The sequence below is a fragment of the Phycodurus eques genome, chromosome 5 (genome assembly GCF_024500275.1).
Source record: "Phycodurus eques isolate BA_2022a chromosome 5, UOR_Pequ_1.1, whole genome shotgun sequence".
NCBI lineage: Eukaryota > Metazoa > Chordata > Actinopteri > Syngnathiformes > Syngnathidae > Phycodurus > Phycodurus eques.
Window position 1 is genome coordinate 20,058,765 of NC_084529.1, and position 22,766 is coordinate 20,081,530.

General features: G+C 39.3%; 2 protein-coding genes across 6 annotated transcripts; one reads left to right on the forward strand and one right to left on the reverse strand.

Annotated features, from left to right (window-relative positions):
* The first annotated feature begins 2,182 nt into the window (after positions 1-2,182).
* Positions 2,183-14,177, forward strand: parvg (parvin, gamma). Of its 5 annotated transcripts, none has more exons than XM_061677996.1 (13): positions 2,183-2,330; positions 3,507-3,612; positions 3,760-3,824; positions 4,771-4,873; positions 7,223-7,357; positions 9,345-9,460; positions 9,528-9,583; positions 9,653-9,684; positions 10,833-10,897; positions 11,342-11,410; positions 11,497-11,598; positions 12,857-12,929; positions 13,197-14,177. In XM_061677996.1, the coding sequence occupies exons 2-13, from the start codon at positions 3,540-3,542 to the stop codon at positions 13,295-13,297; spliced, it is 990 nt and encodes a 329-aa protein (XP_061533980.1). In that variant the 5' UTR covers positions 2,183-2,330; positions 3,507-3,539; the 3' UTR covers positions 13,298-14,177. The 5 variants fall into 5 exon arrangements, with proteins under 5 accessions (XP_061533980.1, XP_061533978.1, XP_061533981.1 ...); XM_061677994.1 differs by having other exon boundaries at positions 3,521-3,612; XM_061677997.1 differs by having other exon boundaries at positions 3,521-3,612; positions 9,345-9,394.
* A 263-nt stretch (positions 14,178-14,440) lies between these two features.
* LOC133403090 (uncharacterized) lies at positions 14,441-16,773 on the reverse strand. The gene is made up of 2 exons (XM_061677615.1): positions 16,703-16,773; positions 14,441-15,298 (listed from the first exon to the last, which is right to left on the reverse strand). The coding sequence occupies exon 2, from the start codon at positions 15,277-15,279 to the stop codon at positions 14,587-14,589; it is 693 nt and encodes a 230-aa protein (XP_061533599.1). The 5' UTR covers positions 15,280-15,298; positions 16,703-16,773; the 3' UTR covers positions 14,441-14,586.
* Positions 16,774-22,766: the final 5,993 nt, after the last annotated feature.

Sequence of the window (22,766 nt, forward strand, 5' to 3'; positions counted from 1 at the left end):
TGAATAAAGATCTGATGAGTGGGGCTAAACTTTGGAGTCTTTGTAAACTTTAACAGGAAACTACAACCCTTTTAATGGTGCTCAGTGCTATAGTTCAGGCATAGCTACATTGTGAAAACATTTGGTTTTTGACAACATTTGATGACTACCATATTGGTTATATTTTAGGGACAATTTATCAATTTCCATTGGTTCCTCAAAGACAAACTTGTCCTAGAGATTTTGACCAATTGCTCCTAAATTTGAACCATCTACAGTGCTGTGAAAAAGTATTTGACTGCTTCTCCAATTTGTATTTTTGCATAGTTTCCCCACTTGGGCAAAAGCTTTTTCATGGCACAGTATACTAAACAAATGAGCGACATTAATTTGTGGAAACATTTAGTTTTTGACATTTCATGTGGGCGGGGCATGCCAGCAAAGTCTGATGACTTTGTTTTGAGAACTTGTAAGTCGAATAGTGTCACTGTCACAGATTGAGTTCAATGTTGGCTGAAATAATAGCTGAAATAATGGCTAAAATCCCCCCTTTCGTGACAAATGACCGGTTGCCTAAAAATGCACCGCCGGCTGTCTTTTAAGTGCAGCGCTGCCCCAGGTGGGCCGCAGTCAGAGAGGCCTGCTATCGACTGACCTCTCGCTGAACACTTCTGCCCACCCGCCCGCGGCGTGCAGACCTCGCCTGCCGGTGCCACTGGGAAGATGAGCGCATGACAAGCTGTGCCTTGTGACGCCCGGCTGAATTATTGAAAGCGGAGATGAGTCAAGGCACTGTAAGGAAGATCTGCATGGAATCACCAGTGTGACAATTTGTTAGCGCTTTGATTCGCTCTGCCACCGAAACATTACACCAATTTGGGCAAAGGAATGACAGGTTTATTTTAGACCTGCCTCTTTTGTTGCTATGGTAACCTTCCACAGCTCCCCCTCCTCCAAATTGCCCCTTTATCTGGCTGTCATGTGGTCCCCGTTTTCCTCTTGTTTTTTTATTTTTTTTAGATAGCTTGTTTTCTGTGCTTCCTGTCTGTTTTGGTGGATCTAATGGAGGCTGCTGGACGCATGGGACTACAATTCATCTGCTCACACACACATTGCCTTGAGTGGTCCAGCCTGCTCAGTGTCACGTTTCAGTCCTTTCATTTGGGAACAGTGTTGGGAGGAGTGCGTCAGTTGTAGGCGTTTACTACGGTTGGGACAATATATTCACATCGCTAATGCTATCTTTTGCAGTGGTCTAGTGGTGAGCACAGTTGGGAGGTTGCAGGTTCAAATCTCAGCTCTGGCCTTCCAAGAGCAAAAAAGTGAAACCAAATGCAGCTAATACTTTAGATTGAGTGGTTCTCAAACCTTTTACATAAAGTACTACCTCAAAAAATACTTTGTAGTTCCAACATAATGACCAACATGAAAATACATTAGCGTACTAGGCCAAAGTGTTCATCAAAAAATGGACCACGGTTTTATTCCCTGTATAGTGTTTGATATTACTGTAAGCCACTATGACATTATGTGCGGTGTGAACATCAAAATTGCTCTTAAACATAGGAATTAATTAAAAAAAAAAATACTCAAATAGTGATTCAATAAAAAACGTACTGCATATAAAAGTTCAATAAAAATTGCACTTCAATAAATATTTGAAAACAAACATTTCTAAAAGACTAAATGCAAATGTATATTCATTGATAGTTAAATATAACTGAACTGTACTTAACAAAAATGTACTGTTCTGGATTAAAAAAAAAAAAAAGGTTTAGGCCACTGTAACACTATGCACTGTTTGAAATTTTTAATTTGGTGATTCCTTCTTGTACCACTAGAGGGAGCCCGCATACCTGTAGTGGTACCCATATCACACTTTGAGAACTGCATGATGATGGTGGTGTTTTGTTTATTTTACACGCCTTTTGAGGCATTTGATTAAGAACATTGGACTGTCCAGTAGTACCTTGACTTACGAGTGCCCCAAAACATTTTTGGGCTTTGTGTTGAGAGTCAAAATTGGAGGTCATGGAATGAATTATACTCGTATGTTAAAGTACAGCTGTGTTTGTATATTTTCAGTGTCACACTTGTTTATGACACTTCCCTATTCTGTACAAAAGTGTCACCTCACCATATATAGTAAAGGAAGTGCTACCGTTCTCTACACCACATCCTCATAAGTGTGCGTTGCTTCACTTCCGACTCTGTGACATTTTATTTTCCTGAAAGCGCCCCAGTGCTGACAGAGCTTTCCATTGGATTCCACAATAGATTTAAGTTGAGCGCATTCATTTATCTCTTGGCTTCTTCTCTGGAGTTAAACTCTTCTTAAGCCATCAAAGGAGGTAAGCGGCTTCAAAAAATACTTTTTTTTTGTTTTTGTTTTTTTGTCCATGATCTTGTTTGGAGAAAGGGAAGAAGAAAAAAATCTGCCACACAAAGACTGCAAAGAGGCCATCGAGGTTTGACTTGTCACCGTGTTACTTTCACGTTTGTCTCATGTGACACCTGAATAAAAATGTCCACGTCGAGTGCCTCGGTCTCCAGGATGTGTCATATATATATATTTTCCTGCTACTTGAAAGTTGTTCAGTTTAATACATCATATAACTTTTGTAAGTATAAGTATTTGCTGTCTGCAGCCAAATGAGAATCTGTTCTCAATTGCCTTATCTGGATAATATAATATAATATATCCATCCATCCATTTTCTGAGCCGCTTCTCCTCACAAGGGTCGAGGGCGTGCTGGAGCCTATCCCAGCTATCATCGGGCAGGAGGCGGGGTACACCCTGAACTGGTTGCCAGCCAATCGCAGGGCACATACAACTAAACAACCATTCGCACTCACATTCACACCTACGGGCAATTTAGAGTCTCCAATTAATGCATGTTTTTGGGATGTGGGAGGAAACCGGAGTGCCGGAGAAAACGATCATGCAAACTACACACAGGCGGGGCCGGGGATTGAACCCCGGTCCTCAGAACTGTGAGGCTGACACTCTAACCAGTCGCCCACTGTGCCGCATAATATAATATAATATAATATATATATATATATATATATATATATATATATATATATATATATATATATATATATATATATATATATATATATATATATATATATATATATATATATATATATATATATATATATATATATATATATATATATATATATATATATATATATATATATATATATATATTGTAAAAAAAAAAAAGGATAATTAATATAATTGTCCTGAAACCTATAATTGTGTACATTTATTATTTTCATTATTTTACACATTTTTTTATTTTACATTTTTATTTTATTTTACACATTTTATCATATTTTTAACTTATTTATATATTTTGTCGTGTTTAGTGCATCATTGCAGAGGATTGGGCAGTTATTAATAATAATTGTTTGTATCTTTTTACACATAGTGTACAAGCACAGTGATGGTCGTGAACCCCAACCCCAAAAATGACATTTTTGCAAATACTGTAACTACATTCTCATCAGCATAGTTGTTTGTGTCAAGCATCGACAGAGGGGGCGCTATGGAGGCAGATGTCTCTCAGAATCACAACGAAGAAGAAGAAGAAGAACCTGTGGATGCTGACTGCTTTCAGGGTATGTGGATTCAATAAGAGGCTAAGAGTAGGATTTCTTGCCTTCCTACATTATTTATAATATATACTGTATGTACATGCCATATGAACTAAACCATGTCTTTTTATTGTAATAATTATTATTTTGATGTGAATGTGTTGCAAACAGTTGTGAGGACGAAGATGATCCAGCCGACGTCCCGAAAAGACCCCAAAGTGGAGAAGCTCACGGAAGTAAGAGACTCAGTTCTTACACGGCGGAGATTCCACACACTACTGAAACACTGTAAGACTCAAAACAAACATCATCTCACACGCTACGGAAATGCTGTCATGCACAACTGAAACACACACACACTACAGAAACACTCTCACACACAACTGAAACACTCACACACTACAGAAACACCCTACCACACAACTGAAACACTCTTACACATTACTGAAGTGCTCCCTCACACACAACTAAAACGCTCTTGCACACACTACTGAAACACTGTTGCACAACAACTGAAATCCTTACATACTGAAATGGGCTAATACAAAATACTAAAAGACGCATTTCATTCGCATGTATTAGCATGTTTCAGTAGTTTGTGTGAGAGGTAATCCTGAATTATTTCCCTGACGGCGTCTCATGGCTGCCTGCCTGCAGTAAATGGTTGGCGGGACCCCAGAATCTTCTCGGGCCGGCCAAGAAGTGCATTTGACTGGCTGCATGTAGCCTACTGTATGTGTGCATGAATAATCCTTGGAGTAGGCAGTGAGGTGGAAGGTTGGGTGAAATATTAATGAAGGTAATTATGGGAGGTGATGGGAGGCAGGGGGTGGTGGTGGCGGGCGGGGGGCAGGCGGTGGTGGGCGGGCGGTGGCAGGCGGTGGTGGCGGCGGCGGGGGGCAGGTTCTCCTGGATGACAGCCCCCCACCCCTCCAAGAAAGTGTCTCCTGCAAGTGGCAATGAATAAATAAGATTCTTGGTATGTTGTCAAACTGAATATAGAAGAGTTCTTTTGCTTCTTTTACCATCGAGCTCAGGATTTCGTGTTATCGCAGGAAATTAATTAGGTCTATCAAAGGCATTGAGAGCTGAATGCAGAAAGATGAAAATGCCTGTGTGCGTGTGTGTGTGTGTGTGTGTGTGTGTGTGTGTGTGTGTGCGCGCGTGTGTGTGTCTGGCCAGGCACTGCTGGATTGGATCAATAGCACTCTGAAAACAGAACACATCGTGGTTCAGAGTCTAGACGAGGATCTCTACGACGGCCTGGTTCTTCATCATCTCCTGGGTCAGATGGAGCACACAGATGACTTCTTTCTGTTCAGTACACTCACACGCGCACATATATAATATTGTGATTAGTTTTGAAATAGTATTTCGTAATGATAAATTTCATTATTTTATTTTTAACACAGAGCATTGAATATATAAATATAATATTTAAATTCATTTTTAAATAAGTATTATAATATTACATATAAATATAATATATAATAATTATTTACTTTCAATATTTAGTCTGTATAAAATTTTCAATCATTTTTAATTCATTCATGATATTTGATAGTACTTACAATTTATCACTTAAGTAAATTAATGCCACAGGGAAATTTTATTACAATATTTATATTGTGTTTGTATTATTTTTTTCTTATTTTTAATATTTAATGCAGTCTTGATTCAATTGGAATTAATTGTTTAATAATAATAATTTTATATTTTATAATATAAATATATTTTATAATATAACTATTTATAAATTTTAACTGTATATATATATATATGCATGCATGCATGCATGCATGCATGTGCCAGGGCGACTGGTTAGAGCGTCAGCCTCACAGTTCTGAGGACGTGGGTTCAATCCCCGGTCCCGCCTGTGTGGAGTTTGCATGTTCTCCCCGTGCCTGCGTGGGTTTTCTCCGGGCACTCCGGTTTCCTCCCACATCCCAAAAACATGCATGAATTGGAGACTCTAAATTGCCCGTAGGTGTGAGTGTGAATGGTTGTTTGTTTGTTTGTATGTGCCCTGCGATTGGCTGGCAACCAGTTCAGGGTGTACCCCGCCTCCTGCCCGATGACAGCTGGGATAGGCTCCAGCACGCCCGCGACCCTAGTGAGGAGAAGCGGCTCAGAAAATGAATGGATGGATGGATATATATGCTGGCACGGTGGTAGACTGGTTAGCACAGCTGCCTCACAGATCTGAGGACCGGGGTTCAAATCCCGGCCCCACCTGTGTGGAGTTTGCATGTTCGCCCTGTGCCTGGGTGGGTTTTCTCCGGGCACTCCGGTTTCCTCCCACATCCTAAAAACATGTGTGGTAGGTTGATTGAAGACTCTAAATTGCCCATAGGTGCAAATGGTTGTTTGTTTCTATGTGCCCTGCGATTGGCTGGCGACCGGCTCAGGGTGTACCCCGCCTCCCGCCTGAAGATAGCGGAGATAGCCTCCAGCAGTCCGCAACCCTAGTGAGGATGAGCGATTAAGAAAATGGATGGTTGGTGATATATATATACACACACACACACACACACAGTATATAAACCTCAAAATAAATAAAAAAGTTTGTTTCACTTCAATATATAGTCTATATTTATTTATTTGGATCAACTGTTTAATTCATCTATGCAATTAATAGGTACCATGCTAAAAAATGGATTAACTTCCAATATTTATTTCCAATTTCATTTATTTAACTGCTATTGCGGAATATCATATCCATATTGTATTTATTTTATATGATATTGTAGTACTCATCATCATTAATATTTCTCATACTCAACATATTTTATATGGAGAGTCTTGATTCCATTGCAGGATTAATGTTGATTTATAAACATCATAAATAATTGACTAGATAATATTTATTCATGATCATTAATAGTTACCATGCCTAAATAAAACATTATTTCTTCATATTCAATGCCATCACAGTTAATATTTCCAATATTTATGTTATTGTAAATATTCTATTATACTTTAATTTATTGTTATAATAATTGATCATCTTTATTTATGTACTGTAGTGTCATGGTTACATTGCAGGATTGTTTAGATCAACCATATAATTATGTATAGTATTTTTTTCCATTGGAATATTTCATCTATATTAAATGTAATACTGTAGTTACTATCTATAAAATAATTACTTCATATTTAATGCCATCACAAAATCTCATTTTAATATTTATAATAGTGTATATTTATTTTGATATCATATTTTAAGCATGTATAATAATTCATATTTATGTAATGTAGAGTCTTGATTCTATTGCAGAAGTAATGATAAGAAGAAAATATTTTAATATTGACAAATGTTTCCCTGTTGTGGTGGAGGACAAAAAGATTATTGAATTTAAACTGCAATGGCATTAACTATTTCATTTTTAAAATTATTCATAATAATTTGAATTTACTTCACACATTTAAATAATGTACTTTAAATTTATACTTGAGTATTTCACTGCTGATATATTTATAAAAAAAATAAAAAAATCAACATTTTGTCGCCATTATAGGAAAACATTTGGAGTAAGATTGTAAGTAACAACAAAGGATGGAAAACGTGAAGGATAATGAATACTTTCTCATTCAAAGGATGATGTTGTCTTCCTTCCCTCCCTCCCTCCTGCAGCGCGATTGGCCGGCGTGCGCTTGTCCTTGGAGGAGATTGCGCTGACCAGCTCGGCTCAGATCCGCAAGCTGGAAGCCGTCATGGAGGAGTTGGACAAGCGACTGGACCAGTCGGACACCAAGTGGGACGTCAGCCGTGAGTCATGCGGCCATGCGGGGCCTCCGCTAATCTGTGTTCTCGCTTGTCATCTGGATCTGGCGCTTGCTTCGTTTGTAGAAAATTCTCATTATTATTATTATTGAGGGCTACTAACAAAGTTAAAACAGAGCCAGAGTTGAACGTTAACTGTGATGTCACCTTTGACGATTCTGTTGCCATAGGGAACAGCGACAGTGATTTTCAGGTACATACTTTTTTTTTGTTTTGGTTATTGCATCATCATGTGAGAGTGTATTGGCAAGCTAATTGTAGATCTAGAAAGCCTTCATCATGGGCTTTAATATGACGTATGACTTGATGTGGACGGTTAGAAATTGATTTTGGACCTCCGTATGAATAAACTTTGAGGTTGAGATTTGTTAGAGTTCGAAAAAAAAAATTTTTGGGGGGGGGTTTGGCATTTACTTCATCATCTGAGAGTGTATTGCCAGAATAGTTACAGATCTGGAAGGGCCTCATCAAGCTCTTTAACATGGCACATGACTTGATGTGGATGGTTGCACATGTATTTTTGACTTTGTCAAACTTGCATGTGAAAAATGTCATATTCACCATGTACTGTATATATACACTATGAATGTGAGTGTATATAGGGTGAACATGAAGTGTTTTTGTGCTGATTTGTGAGTTTAATAAGAGGCGGAGTTCGTTTGATTTCCAAGCCCAAAATATGTTTTTTGTTATTCTGGGATTGTGTGAGTTTATTGAAGAAATAGTTCCAGATCTAGAAAGCCTTCATCAAGCCCGTTGATCAATATGTCATGACTTGAAGTTGCTTGTTATGCACTGACTTTCTCGAGCTTTTTAACTGTGAAAAACGCTTCCTATTCACCACATACTGTATCTGTATAAGAGGTGGCGATGAGTCAGATTTCCAAGTTATTTTTTTTGTTATTACATTGTGTACAAAAACATAATAAAATAGAATGTAAAGAAATAAACCTTTACATGCAGTTAGGTCAGCGCGAGCATCTGCTTCATGCTCCTTGCGAGTGTTTTCATTTTGCATTTGTGTTTGACTGTTGGACCCATTCAATAAACAGCTAAAAGTGGTCTTGTAGTGTCAAGTACAAATATTTCATTACTGTACTTCATTGCAGTATTTTTTCCCTAATAATCTTTGTTACTTACCACTGACGTAAACGAAGAGTGCAACGATTAATCAACAACTAATCGATTATCAAATGAATTGATAATGTGTTTTGATAATTAATTGTTTGGAGACCTTATTTAACTTGAACCTGTCCAAATCCTTCGAATTTTAGCTTCTCAACAGTAAATAATATTAATAATTATATTTATCATAGTAATAAAGCAAGACTGATTATCTTTGTTTCTGTGTTTCATCAAAATAAGAATATTGAAAACATCCTCTTTTACTTTAGAAAAAAATAATCAACATCTTTCCCTATTTTCAAGTGTTACGGACCAAACTAGTAACTGAATCATAATCAGATAATAGTTTTTAAAAAGTTTTTTTCCAAAGCCAATTCATCGATTAATAAAAAAAAATCCAGTTTAAATGATTATTAAAATAATCATTTGTTGCAGCCATAAAATAAACTAAGTAAATACAAATTAAAATAAATAAATACAAACAATCAAAATCGAACCACACACTTTTTAAAAATTATTTTACTGCCAATGCTTAAGTACATTTAATATCAAAAAAATACTTTTGATACGTAAGTACAGCAAATTTCAGATACTCCAGTTAATATTCTCCAAGGTGACTTTTACTTCTACCAAAAGTTATTTTCTGTTAAGATACTTTCTTCAAGACTGGCTGAAAATGTATTGGCGACTGTTGCTTTCTTTTTTTTTCAAGTTCACTTGAGCGCTGGCGGATCTGGAGATCGCTCATAATTTAAAAAAATTCCTCGCAATACAAAGCAAAATTATTAAAAGCCATTCTAAAGTGCATTTTGCATAACAGGACCCCTTTAAAGTGCTGTTCTTTCAGGAATCCACAACAAAGACCTCCTGGCCACTCTCCATCTGCTGGTTGCCATGGTGAGATGTTTCCAGCCCGAGTTGGTGTTGCCCTCCAATGTGAATGTTCAAGTTGTGGTCATGGAAGTAAGTCGGCGCATCTGGCCGGAAAAGCGCCGCTGTCGAGCTTTCGCTGACATGGATATCCGTGCAGGTGCGCAGGAAGGGAATGCGATCAGATGTTCAAACGGAAGTCCTGACGGGGGACAGGTGAGGACCAACTTTGACGTCCCTGAATCTGAGAAGAACATTTCATTGTTCAGTTGTTGTTTTTTTCAGCACCAATGTGGAGAACCTCAGCTGCACCGATGGTGAGTACATTATCTCTAGTCTGTAAAGTTTGGGGGAAAAAGAAAAAAAAAATTGCCAAATCAAAATTTGTTCCTGTCATATGTTTGTCCAGCAGTTTGTTGCTAGGCAAAGTTCATATGGACACCATATGTTGATTTATATTTATTCTGTTTAAAACAATACAAACCAACAGAATTTCCAGAAGAAATGTGTCATATAAACTGTTTATTCAATCATGTATTTATACACGAATATTCACTATTTATTCGTCTTAGAATTCATTATTATAAATTCCAGGAATTTTCCATGTCGGAAAATCTCCTTGGGAAATTCAACATTGATGTTTTTGTTCTTCAATGAAAGAATTGGTTGTTCAATAAAATATTTCAAACTTGATCAAGTATACTTATACTATATATTTATACTTTCTGTGGAAAATTTAACTGAAACTTTCTGGAAATGTTGTACCCCTTTGAAATACAAATGTTGCATAAAAATATTATTTTAAAAAATTTGACATCTCTGTAAAGATAAAAATATCAAAATACTACATTTATATTACAGTATAAAGAAAGATCATCTTTGGCCAAGGGTAGTGCAGGAACCCAGAGCAAATTACTCAACAACAACAAAAACTATAAGGATTACAAATTACTATATTTATATTATTTGTTTAAACAAAAACATTTATTAGGGAAATCTCTGCTATGTAATAAAATAATAAAATCAAAACGGCATTATTAAAAAAGAAAAATACGCCACCCATGCAATAAGAAAATTACAGTAATAGTCCCAAAAACTACAAGGATTATGAATATATTTGTTTATATTATTTATTTATACAAAATAACATTTATTAATGAAATCATTAATACTGTATATATATATATATATATATATATATATATATATATATATATACACACACACACACTTTCTTTTTATTTTTAAACTATTAAAAAACACACCACCAAGTGGGCTGTTTTTGTTACTCCAAAAACAGCATTGAGGATTATTACTGTGCTTATTTCTACTATTTATTTTAGAAATACACATTTTTATATAAAATATGTAAACTGCATGAATGAGACTACATTTGTAATGTAAAGCAAGAAAAAGATCTGTGTTGTTTGTCTGACGTACGGTACAGTAATGCACTTTTTTGCAGGAGGCGTGAATGCCGTGGAGCAACTGCTGAAGCTGGGCGCTCACAAGGTCGCAGTGGTGAAGCAGGTATATAACGAGGAGGATGAGGAAGAGGAGGAAGGGGGCAAAGTTGCCAATTTGCAGAAAGCTCCAGAGGGACTGACGTGATGGAAAGCCAATTAATCACCACTCGTTGGACTTTTGCTCTTGTTGGATTTTACTGCTGCTCCAGCTTGTTCGTGGCCATTTTTGTCCTTTTAAAAAAGCTTTGAAGGCCCGCCGCACACCACACGACGTGGCTGAACGCGACTCAACTGTCGCATCTAAAATATACCCACATTTTATGATTCAACCCTGTAAAGAAGGAATAATAAATAAATAAAACTTTTCCTGGGTGTTAGCCAAAACAAGAGAAAATGCCCACCCTTGGGAAGAAGTGTCATGACATTTGTTCGCACATGGCTCACAAATGGGAGGTGAGGTGGTCACAAATGGCCGGCATGTTAAACAAAATGTCTTCGGGTGGCGTAGGCCCTGGTTGACTTCGTAAACAAGAGCCTGGCCAGCCTGGGCCTACACGTGTCCGACGTGGACAAACAGGTACACGCAACACCAGCTCCACTATCCCGACACGCAATCTGATCGTACGATCTGCAGTATTCGCTCATATCGCATTTTGCGTGCAGTTTTCCGATGGTGTGATTCTGCTGCTGCTGATTGGACAACTGGAAGGCTTCTTCATTCCTCTCTGTGACTTCAGTCTGATCCCCGTCAACAACGAACAGATGGTACGAGCCTTCAGACGTGCTGTTGAGTCGCCAGTGCTCAGTGCCGTCATGCTCAAAAGTGTGGCATGCGAGACAGTCAATTCAGACAATTCACTTATATTTAACTTTAAAGAGTGATTGAGTGAGAAGCGGGGCACATCCTGAACGGGTCCCCAGCCAATCACAGCATCGCAGTGCTGTATTTTCCAGAATTATCCGGCTGCTAATATCCTCTATATCATCTTTTCGCTCCTTCTGTTGCATTTTTGTCAGAAAATATTAAAACTAAATCGTTATATACTGTAATTCAGTGATTCCCAACCAGTGTGCCCTGCGGGGCACATTAGTGTGCGGTGAGCGCTCTTCAGGTGTGGCGTGGGAAATTATCAAATTTGACCTAATTGCTCAAACAATTATTTATTTCCAAGAAATAATGTATCTTTAGTCATCTATTTTTGCCAGTGAGGCATAGTGACAGACAGAACAAATAAATGCTCTTCTATTAGATGGCAGGAAGTACATACAAGTAATTTATGCATCCACTTTTTGTGACATTTTTGTTTGTTGGTGTGCCGTGAGATTTTTCAATTGTAAAATATGTGTCTTGGGTCCATAAAGGTTGGAAATCACTGCTGTAATTACATCAACACTAGTGTTGGGATTTCAAGGTGGGGTTTGAAGTCAAGGTTAGGGTTTCAAATGAGTGTTTCAAGACAGGGTTAGGGTTTCGAATTAGGGTTTCAAGCCAGGGTTAGGGTTTCAAACCAGAGTTGGGAGGTTAGGGCTTCCAGTGAATGCTAGCAAGACTGCAGTATTCTGGATAATCTGGTTTATGCGCAACCAACTTCTGCATTGAGAAAAACGGATCAAATTACTTCCTCTTGGTTCGTGTGAATGGCGAAGGTGGCCGTGAATAAGCAACCATAAGAACTTTAAACGCCTACAATATTTTTTGTTGAACACAAGATGTAACCACGCAGACACCAAAGATGAAAATAATTGATGTTTAGACTTGGTTCGCATTTAGATATATTTGCATTAATGATACATATATTTAGCTTTTGTCCGCAGACACCAATGTGAAAAAACCTCAAAGTTGAGCAAGTTTGGCTTCAAAACACGTCATCAACTCGTAGTTATGCTCATTAGCACAGCATACTCAGGAAATCCGCTAACCTGCTTTCTGGGTTTGGTCACATGATGTCCACATGTAGCATACTGCATTGTGTTTCAAGGTTTACTCATTGTGTTGTTTGTGTGTCATGTTTTTGACTCGTAGCTGCACAATGTGACCTTTGCCCTGAGCCTCCTCACTCATGCAGGCCTGCACGTGTCCTCTGTTCAACCACAAGGTGACAACTAAGAACACTCTTACATGATACATGACTGTCATACGGGTGTGATCATGTCATACCCGCTATCAAAATAGCACTTGAATACAGTAAAAGTACTCACCCAGACGCTTACCGAGGAAACAGGAAGTAGTCACCTCGCGGCAATTTGTACATATTGCTTAAACGAATAAAGCTTTGATTGAGTCATTCTCCGGGTGATGTGTTTTTGTCTTGGTGACGTACGATCCGAAGTGCAAATGTGACCCGCGAACATTTTCTGTTCAGATTTCGTCGCTCGGGAAGTGGCCGCAACACTGAAGGTCCTCTACGCTCTCTTTTGCAAGCACGCGAGGCAAGAGGAGAAAACGTCTGTTGTGTTTCTGTGAATTTAGTAGGAAAGCATGAAGTAAAAAACCACATTTATTCCATTGAAACCAGATGTACTCAAAAACAATGTTTCTTCCGCCTTGCACAACTTGTCTCGGTGAGTAATGTTCCACCCCAGTCCTGTAGGTGGCAGTTATTTGCACTGCAAAAGTGTGGTGATCCCTTAGTTTATGCTGGTAGATAGGTCATTTTCATATAATTTGACCAGTAACAGTAAGGAAATGGCCCACTGAATTTCCTTATGACAATCAATTAATTTTACCGATATGAGCATTTGAATTATTGTCAGTTGTTATACATCAAAAGGTCAATTGTTTCTAAAGAAAAATATATATATTTTATAAACTTTTAATACCAAAATGTATTTTACTGTTATGTGTCCAAAATGATTTGCAACATGTTTTCTGTTGATGCTAATTACAATTTTGGCTAAATAGGATTTTTCTCCGATTTCCTTTTGTATGCAAACTAACACAAATGCATCTTAGTGTCTTCAGAGTTCCTTTTTTTTTTTTGTGTGTGTGTGGTTCTTTTCAAAAGCAGCCCTTATTTGTCACGCAAGCTGTCTTTACCGTTAATGCCACTGTCGAGAATGTCGCAATACACCGGATGGCTCTGTGAGTTGAAGTGCCAGGATGAAGCAGCCATTTTGCATCCACACAATAGAAGCAAAATAAATGGCGTTATGAATTTGTGAGAAATAAATAGAAATATTGCAGCGCCTTTACCGTTATTACGATTAAGAGCGGTAATACGTTTTATGAGTACTTAGGATAATTTGCACACAATTTTGCAACACGTAAATTGTGCAACTCATGATTTTTATGAACCACTGTTGTTCACGTTTGTCTTTACTGTGATAAAAATAAATTTCAATGCCCCTAATTCCGTGCTTTTTGTTAATGAGTTGTGTGAAGTGTTGTCAATCAGTCTAGCAGAACTACATTGTGTAACTTTCTCTTTTAATGCACCATAAAACTGTGACAGCAAAACTGAACATGAAGCTATGGCTTTCTAAAACATTGGGAACATCAAGCCCATGCGTGTAGAAGACTGTAAAAATGTATATTAAAAACAAAAACAATCACACAATATTGTAACAATATAAAACAATGAAAACATTTACTATGACATAATGATACTTGTCACAGAGGAGTGTATAGCACAGTGGGAATATGCCAACCATGTGTGCGAAGAACAATGGAAACCAGACTGTGGGAAGATAAACATTGGGAACTTCCAGGGAAAAATAAGAGTGACCATTCAGTACCTTCCTACAGTGCACTGGTCAACACTTGTAGTGACAAGTGTCACTACAAGGAAGAACAACCAGTGGGTTGTTCTTCCTCTTATGCTTTGGTCTTCCTTTTACTGTGTTCACTGGCTGTTCCTTCATGTTCACATTTATGCTTACTGGTTGTTCTTCCACTTTCACATTTCTGTTCACTGGTTGTTTTTCCGCATTCAGGTTTATGTTTCCTGGTCGCTCTTCCACTTTGACATTTATGTTCACTGGTTGTTCCTCCACTTCAGGTTTGATGCATTTTGCGCATGCCGTCTGTGTTGCGCGAGTTATTTCCTTTGGGCAGGTCATGATTTCCTGTATTTTTTGTGTAGCCGCTTGTAAGGTTTGCTTGTTGAGTGAGCGGAAATCTCTTTTGACCCAGCGCCTGGCCACGGCCAGCGCTCGTTCCCAAGAGTCCTTGGGCACAGTCTTCAGCTCAGCTTCACATTTCTTCGACATCAACGTGTAGTGCTTGTGAAGTATCTGCATTATGCTGTGCGTCCAGTTCTTAGCGTTGCCTGTCAGGAGCTGGTCCGTTTTGGGCGTCGGGTCCGCTGGGCAGATGGACCTGATCAGATTTCTTTCGATTTGGAGAAACTTGACTGGAACTTCCCCCCCCGGGATGATCTGGGAAAGGTGGTGCTGTACTTTTATATACTTTTTCATGGTCTTGGTCAAGATGCGGAAGTCTGCCATGGTTCTTTTGTATTCCAACCTTATTGGGTTAGAGGGGAAAAAACAATACTTTAGTCTCATCCATCCATCCATTTTCTGAGCCACTTATCCTCACACGGGTCGCAGGAGTGCTGGAGCCTATCCCAGCTATCTTCGGGCAGGAGGCGGGGTATACCCTGAACTGGTCGCCAGCCAATCGCAAGGCACATACAAACAAACAACCATTCCCACCTACAGGCAATTTAGTCTTCAATTAACCTACCATACATGTTTTTGGGACTCTAAATTGCCCGTAGGTGTGAATGCTTGTGTGTTTGTATGTGCCCTGCGATTGGCTGGCAACCAGTTCAGGGTGTTCAGGGTGTGAAGAGAAGCGGCTCAGACAATGGATGGATTGATGGTGTTTCTAAATGGGTTATTAAAATGTCAAATCTAAATATTTCCTGTTAAAAGGAGTAGAAAGTATGAGATTTATTCATCTATCTGCTTCTTCTCCTTCAAATTTTGCAAAAAAATCTCCTTTTATGTAATGAAATATTACGAACAAATATAAAACACATAAAGTCCACTAGCAAAGTTAATTTGATTAAAAACAAACAGACAAAGAAGCAAACAAATATGTTATTTTGAGACCTATCAATGTGTAGATTTCAAAACTCATAACACTCAGCATTCTATGGTGCAAAAGCTGTTCTATTATTTTTTTTCTCTAGACGCTTTTTAATTTACCTGCTAATTTTCTGTTCAGGTTGCTCTCCGCTGTCAGGTTACAGACAGTTACATTAAGTCTATTGACACCTAAGCACTGATTCTGCTGTTCCGCTACGCAACATGTCACTTGAGCTTCGTTTAGCTCGTTCTCATTTCTCGCTGAAACGTTCCCATACATGCAACTGTTAAGTCCCATGTTCACCATTCATGTAAGACTGAAGAAGTGTCAGAGTCCCACTTCACTTCGTACTGCCATGCAGGATATACAGTACCGGGCTCATAAATCCACAAGTTATTCATTAAAATAATTTTGAAAAGGTTCCAATTTAAGTATTTAGTTGTAATTTTGCGTTCTCTCTCTTTTTGTTTTTGGAAGCAGCTACGTTATTACTAAAAATCAAGTTTTGCCCCCCCCCCCAATCCAACTGAGAAAGTTGGTCGCACCAGTGCTACCGGTGGAATAATTGGAGCCATGACAAAACACAACAATTGCATTTTGTTTGAGAAAAAACAGCTCTGAGTAACATAACGACGGTAACACTTCTCGTGTTCATATATCTTGTCATTTTCCTACCTTGACTTACACAGAGACGAAGTTTTAAGTGTTCGCCTCGACGTGACTTGGCGGCGCCATTTGGGGCCAACGAATAGCATCGATAGCGTCGACAGTCACGGTATTATCACCCTTTAAGCAACATATTTGGACAAAAAAAGATAGTAGAACAACACTCACGTGCAAATATTTTTGAACCTAGTAATATTACGATTATGAAGTACGACGTGGAGCGGGCCTGTGACGCAGTTTTGATCTCGCCAGTGATCAACATTCACATCCGGGTATCTTTCCTCTCCATTCACAATGGCGGAGTTCGATGCGTCCGAGCGGCCGCCATATTGTGAGAGTCACAACCGCCCGGTCAAACAGTACAAGTCGGTGTGTCCACGTGCTTTCCTGGCAGGACACGCGGCGCTGCACTATGATTGGCTGCTGTATCCCAGTCAGACACGCCCTACTGCTTCCAGACCGAAAAAGCAGTGTGTGACTTAAATATGTCGGCCCTGATATCAGTCCCACTAACCCTAACCCACGCCAATCCTAACCTAAACCCATCCTAAACATAAGCAAGACAAATTTATTTGTTTTTATTACAAAGAGACACATATTTGGGACGGTCATCTTGTGACATCTGCGGAGCCTGTCCTTCCCACGAAGTAGGAGCCAATCATGTTACAGTGGGGCGTGTCTTACTAGGAACTCGCGGGGATTGCTAATAACGTCAACGAGCAGCTGCGCCCTCACAGCTGGTCCATCAAGTGAAGCGTGGACTTGAGTGCTACTTTCACCAAACTGCGCTTCCACGTTCAAATTGGTCAGATCTGTTTGCGTGGTTATTATTTCCCCCATCACAAACAAGGTAAATATCCAATGTTTTCAACATTTGTGGATAATGGCTCTCACTGTTGTTCGCTGGAGTCCGAAAGCTTTAGAAAGAGCTTTGTAACCTTTTCTACGCTGATAGCTCTCAATTACTTTCTTTCTCATTTGTTCCTGACTTTCTTGAGAACTTGGCATGATATATAGTTTTCAGGGTCTTTTGGTCCTTCACTTTGTCGGGCAGGGGTCCTATTCAAGTGATTTCTTGACTGAGAACAGGCGTGGCAGTATCAGGCCTGGGTGTGGCTGGAGAAATTGAGCTCAGGTATGACAAGCCACAGTCATGTTTTAACGGCGGGGGGCAATCACTTTTTCACACAGGGCCATGTAGGGTTGGATTTTTTTATTTATTTATACAGCGCATTTCATACACAAGGTAACTCAATGTGCTTTACATGATTAAAAGCATTTAAAAACAAAGAGGGAAAAAAATACAATTAAAACAGCGTACAGTTCAAGAAATATCATTTAAAAGTGGAAATGCTCTAAGAAGCATGGGGAAAAAAAGGAGAGTTTTTAACCTGGAGTTAAAAACATTCACACTTGGGGCTGAAGTCACTTCTGTTGGCAACTTATTTCATTTGTGTGCAGCATAATAGCTAAATGCTGCTTCACCATGTTTACTTTGGGCTCTGTGCTCCACTATTTGACCCGAGTCTGTCCATCTCAGATCCCGACTGGGTTTATATTCCATTGGCATTTCTTTCATGTATTCCGGACCTAAACCATTTAGTGGTTCATGGACCAGTAGCAGAACTTTACAATCTATTTTCATAGATTTAGGATAGGATTTAGAATTAGGAAACTTTTTGATTACAATTGCATTTAGCTGTCCACGTAGTAGGTATGTGTAATTTCCATTGTAATTATTAGGGGATCATTGGAAAAAAAATCTTCTCTCAGGGGTTCTTTGACCAAAAATGTTTGCGAAGCCCTGCCTTGGGGCATTGAGATAATTAGATGAACGACAACTTCAGCGTGTGGCCTAATGTCGGTCAATGACAAAATGAGCATGAGCCGCTTGTACAACCTCCAAAAGCCGAAAGATTATCGTCTCAACTTGGTCCATGCGTTTTGTGTCAGGACAAAAAAACAGACAGGCAAAACAGCCAGAAACTGGTATGATTTCCAGGCAGTGTACAAGTGGCTCTTAGTTGTCTGCTGGGCGGCGTCAGTGATTCAGCCGATGGCTAATTTTAACAACAACATTAATACGGACTTAATGCGATGAAGCAGATGCGTGGATGAACTCTAATGGACTTTTAATAGACTCACCATGGCAGGATGTGGCTGAGGGCTCCTCATTGGCAGGAAATTGGAATGTACGTGTTTGTTTTATTTGTTTGGACGCTGATGGATGACCACCAGACCTCACCAGACATCTCATATGTGCATGCACTTAAGGGCACACAGGAAGAAGCAGGAGAGGCAGCGTGATTGACAGAATCGGGATGAGACTGAAGCCGCGAGCCCGGGCTTGTTAGCGGCGTGCTAACAAACTTTCTGGTGGTGACATGAGGAGCAGCAGGTGACGGGAAGTCAGGTATCACGGTCAGAGGCAGCTGTCTTCTATAGTGAGCAAAAATCCATCATAAATCATAGTAGGCCTATTATCAGGAGATTGCTCAAAGAAATATGTCAAGAAAACATTAGGTGCACCTGCACACTTACAAGAACCAAAAAGACAATACAATACAATACAGCAACAACGCAACATATTAAAACATATAAGAAAACAACAAAAATAAAGCAAATACTAAAAATATTATATAATAAATATAAAAATGTAAGGCAAAAAATACAGAAATATGAGAACAAAATGCAAAACAAAATACTGCAAAAATACGAACATGTTTGACATAATCAAAAATATCAGTAAATGACAAAAATATTGGATGACAATAAAACATATTTGAAAATAATACACTAATATTGGCCCAAAATAGAAATGTGAGAAAGATACACAAATATTAAGCAAACATACAAAAATATTTGATGAAAAATACACAAATGTTAGAAGAAATACAAAAATATTAGAAAATTATTCGACATAAATTAGACAGAAAAATAAATATTGAGAAATACATAAATGTTGGGGAAACCATACCAACTATTAGCGGTAAAATACACAGATATTTGGAAAAAAATTAAAAGTGAAAAATAAAAACATAAAGGGAAAATAAATCCCCAAATATTAGAAGAAAAGTACATATGCAATATTACAATAGACAATAATAATCAAAATATAAGGGACAATAATTTAAATGTTAGACAAAAATACAAAACAAAAAATGTGAATATGAAAAATATTTACAAAAATATTTGAAAAAGAAAAACAGAAAATGTTTACAAAAATACACAAATATTCGAAAAATATTAACCAAAAAATTGTACATTAGAAAGAAATATATAAATGTAAAGGTAAAATACACAAATATTAGATATTTCTTATTTGAAATGTTTTTAAAAAGAATCACTAAAATATCAAAGAAAATATTTTGAAAAATAAGATAAATAATATAATGAAATACTAAAGTATGAGACAAAAATACAAAACATTATAAAAATCTAAAAAAAACAAAATATCCCAAAAATAGACAAAATATCAGGACAAATACAAAACTCTTGAAAATCACAAAGTCATCTTTATTTGCCAAAAACACAGAAGGAATTTGTTTCCGGTGGTTGGAGCCGCTCTAATACGACTACAGACAACCATTTGACAAAAAAATACTTTAGAGACAGAAAAACACAGTACAGAGAGTCACTGAGCAATGAAAGGGTACCGGTTATGTGGTAATACAATTTATTTATTTTTTGACAATTGTGCAAATGATGCAGAGTACAGGGAATCTAGACAGCATTTACTGGCAGATGGCAGGCGAGACGCTAAGCTGGCGAAGCTTGGAGGAGAGGAGTTTGGGGATGATGGTGTTGAACGCAGAGCTGAAGTCCACAAACAGGATCCTCGCGTAGGTCCCCGCGCCGTCGAGGTGTTCTTAGATGAAGTGCAGTCCCATGTTGACTGCGTCATCCACAGACCTATTTGCTCGGTAGGCAAACTGCAGGGGGTCCAGCAGGGGACCTGTGATGTTCTTGAGATGGTCCAACATGAGGCGTTAAAAGCACTTCATAACCACAGATGTCAGGGCGACAGGCTACAGGCCTGTCATTCAGACCTGAGATTGCAGGTTTCTTGGGGACTGGGATGATGGTGGAGGCGTGTCATTTTCAAATCTGCAGTCAGCTAGCCCTTTATTGTTCTCTGCTTGGAGGGATGGTCGCTTGTAGTTGGGTAGCGATTGTAATCCACACCAGACTGACTTAGAGTCGTTAGCAGTCAACTGTTTTTCCATCTTTTCTGCATAATTTCTCTTTGCAATATTAATTTCCTTTAGTCAGCTGGTTTCTAGCACAATTATACAGGGATCGATCCCCACTTTGATAGACGTCCTCTTTAGCCAGGAGAAGTTGCTGAAGTGTGGCAGTGAACCACGGCTTGTTATTACCAACAAATGTCTTTGTTGGTACACACACATCTTCACAGAAACCGATAGAGGATGTGACACAGTCCGTGTATTCATCTAGGCCGCCAGTTGAAGTTTCAAAGACACTCCAGTCTGTGCAGTCTAAACAGCGTTGAAGTTCGAACTTTGCTTCATTGGTCCACTTCACTGCTTTCACCACTGGCTTAGCACATTGAAGTTTTTGTCTGTATTTTTTGTATTCAGTGAATTAAGCAGTGATCAGACAAGCCCAGAGCTGCGTGGGGCATAGCACGGTATGCGTCATTTAGCGTGTTATAGCAGTGGTCTAGACTGTTGGTTTCCCTTGTAGGACAGTCAATGTGTTGCTTATACTTAAGGACTTGGCGGTTGAGGTTTGCTTTGTTACAGTTCCCAAGAATGAGGGGTGAACTGAGTGCTTTTTTTCAAGTTCGTTTACTCGTTCGGCGAGCTTTAGCAGGAGGAGGAATGTAGACATCCGCGAGTATGAATGAAGCGAACTCGTGAGGCGAGTAGAACGACTTACAGTTGAAAAACAGCGACTCCGAGTCCGGGCGGCAGCGTTTGTTAAGATCCATGTCGTCGGTCCACCATTTTTCGTAGATATAGAAGCATATCCCACCGCCTTTTGTTTTCCCCGATAACTCCGTGACGCCGCCTGTAGTTGGAAGCCCGGGGACGCGTTCACAAAGCCATGTCTCTGTGAAGCACAGGGCAGGGGAACATCTGAAGTCTTTACTGGTCTTTGTGAGAGGATGAAGCTCGTCCATTTTGTTGGGTAGAGAGCATAGATTTGCGAGGTGAATCGACGGGAGGGGCATTTGGAATCCTCTCTTACGGAGCTTGACTTGCAGTCCGGCCCACTTCTCTCTGTGGCGTCGCCTTCGCCTCCATGAGCCGCAGACCGCGGCCGCCCCAACGGTGAGTAACTTGGAGAAAAAATACTGAGCGGATTTGTGAAAGTTGGTGAAAGAAAGTCTGGGGTAGACTCCCTAATGGTTAGCAAGTTTCCCCTTGTTTAAATGAGTCACGTAATGTCTCCAGAGAGGAACGAAAAACACAAACTGTACTAGAGCGCATGTAACCAAGGCGAACACACAGTTATGGGCCATCTTGAATGCCACAAATTACAAAGTGAAAAAAAGACAATTACTCGAAACAATATACAATATATATGTCAAGCTCCTGAAGTTTGCAGATGACACCACTGTCATCGGCCTCATCAAGGACGGTGACGAGTCTGCATATCGACAGGAAGCGGAGCGGCTGGAGCTGTGGTGCGGGCGACACAACCTGGAGCTGAACACGCTCAAGACGGTAGAGATGATCGTGGACTTCAGGAGGCATCCTTCGCCACAGCTGCCCCTCACGTTGTCCAGCTGCCTTGTGTCAACCGTCGAGACCTTCAAGTTCCTGGGAATTACAATCTCTCAGGACCTGAAGTGGGCGAACAACATCAACTCCGTCCTCAAAAAGGCCCAGCAGAGGATGTACTTCCTGCGGCTTCTGAGAAAGCACGGCCTGCCACCGGAGCTGCTGAGACAGTTCTACACAGCGGTCATCGAATCGGTCCTGTGTTCTTCCATCACAGTCTGGTTTGGTGCTGCTACAAAAAAGGACAAACTCCGACTGCAACGGACAATCAAAACTGCTGAAAGGATTGTCGGTACCCCCCTACCCACCATTGAGGACTTGCACGCTGCCAGAACTAAGACAAGGGCGTGCAAAATCCTCTCGGACCGTCTGCACCCCGGTCACCAGCTCTTCCAGCTCCTTCCCTCAGGTAGGCGCTACCGATCAACGCAAACTAGAACTAGTAGACATTCCAACAGCTTCTTCCCTCTTGCGATCAACTT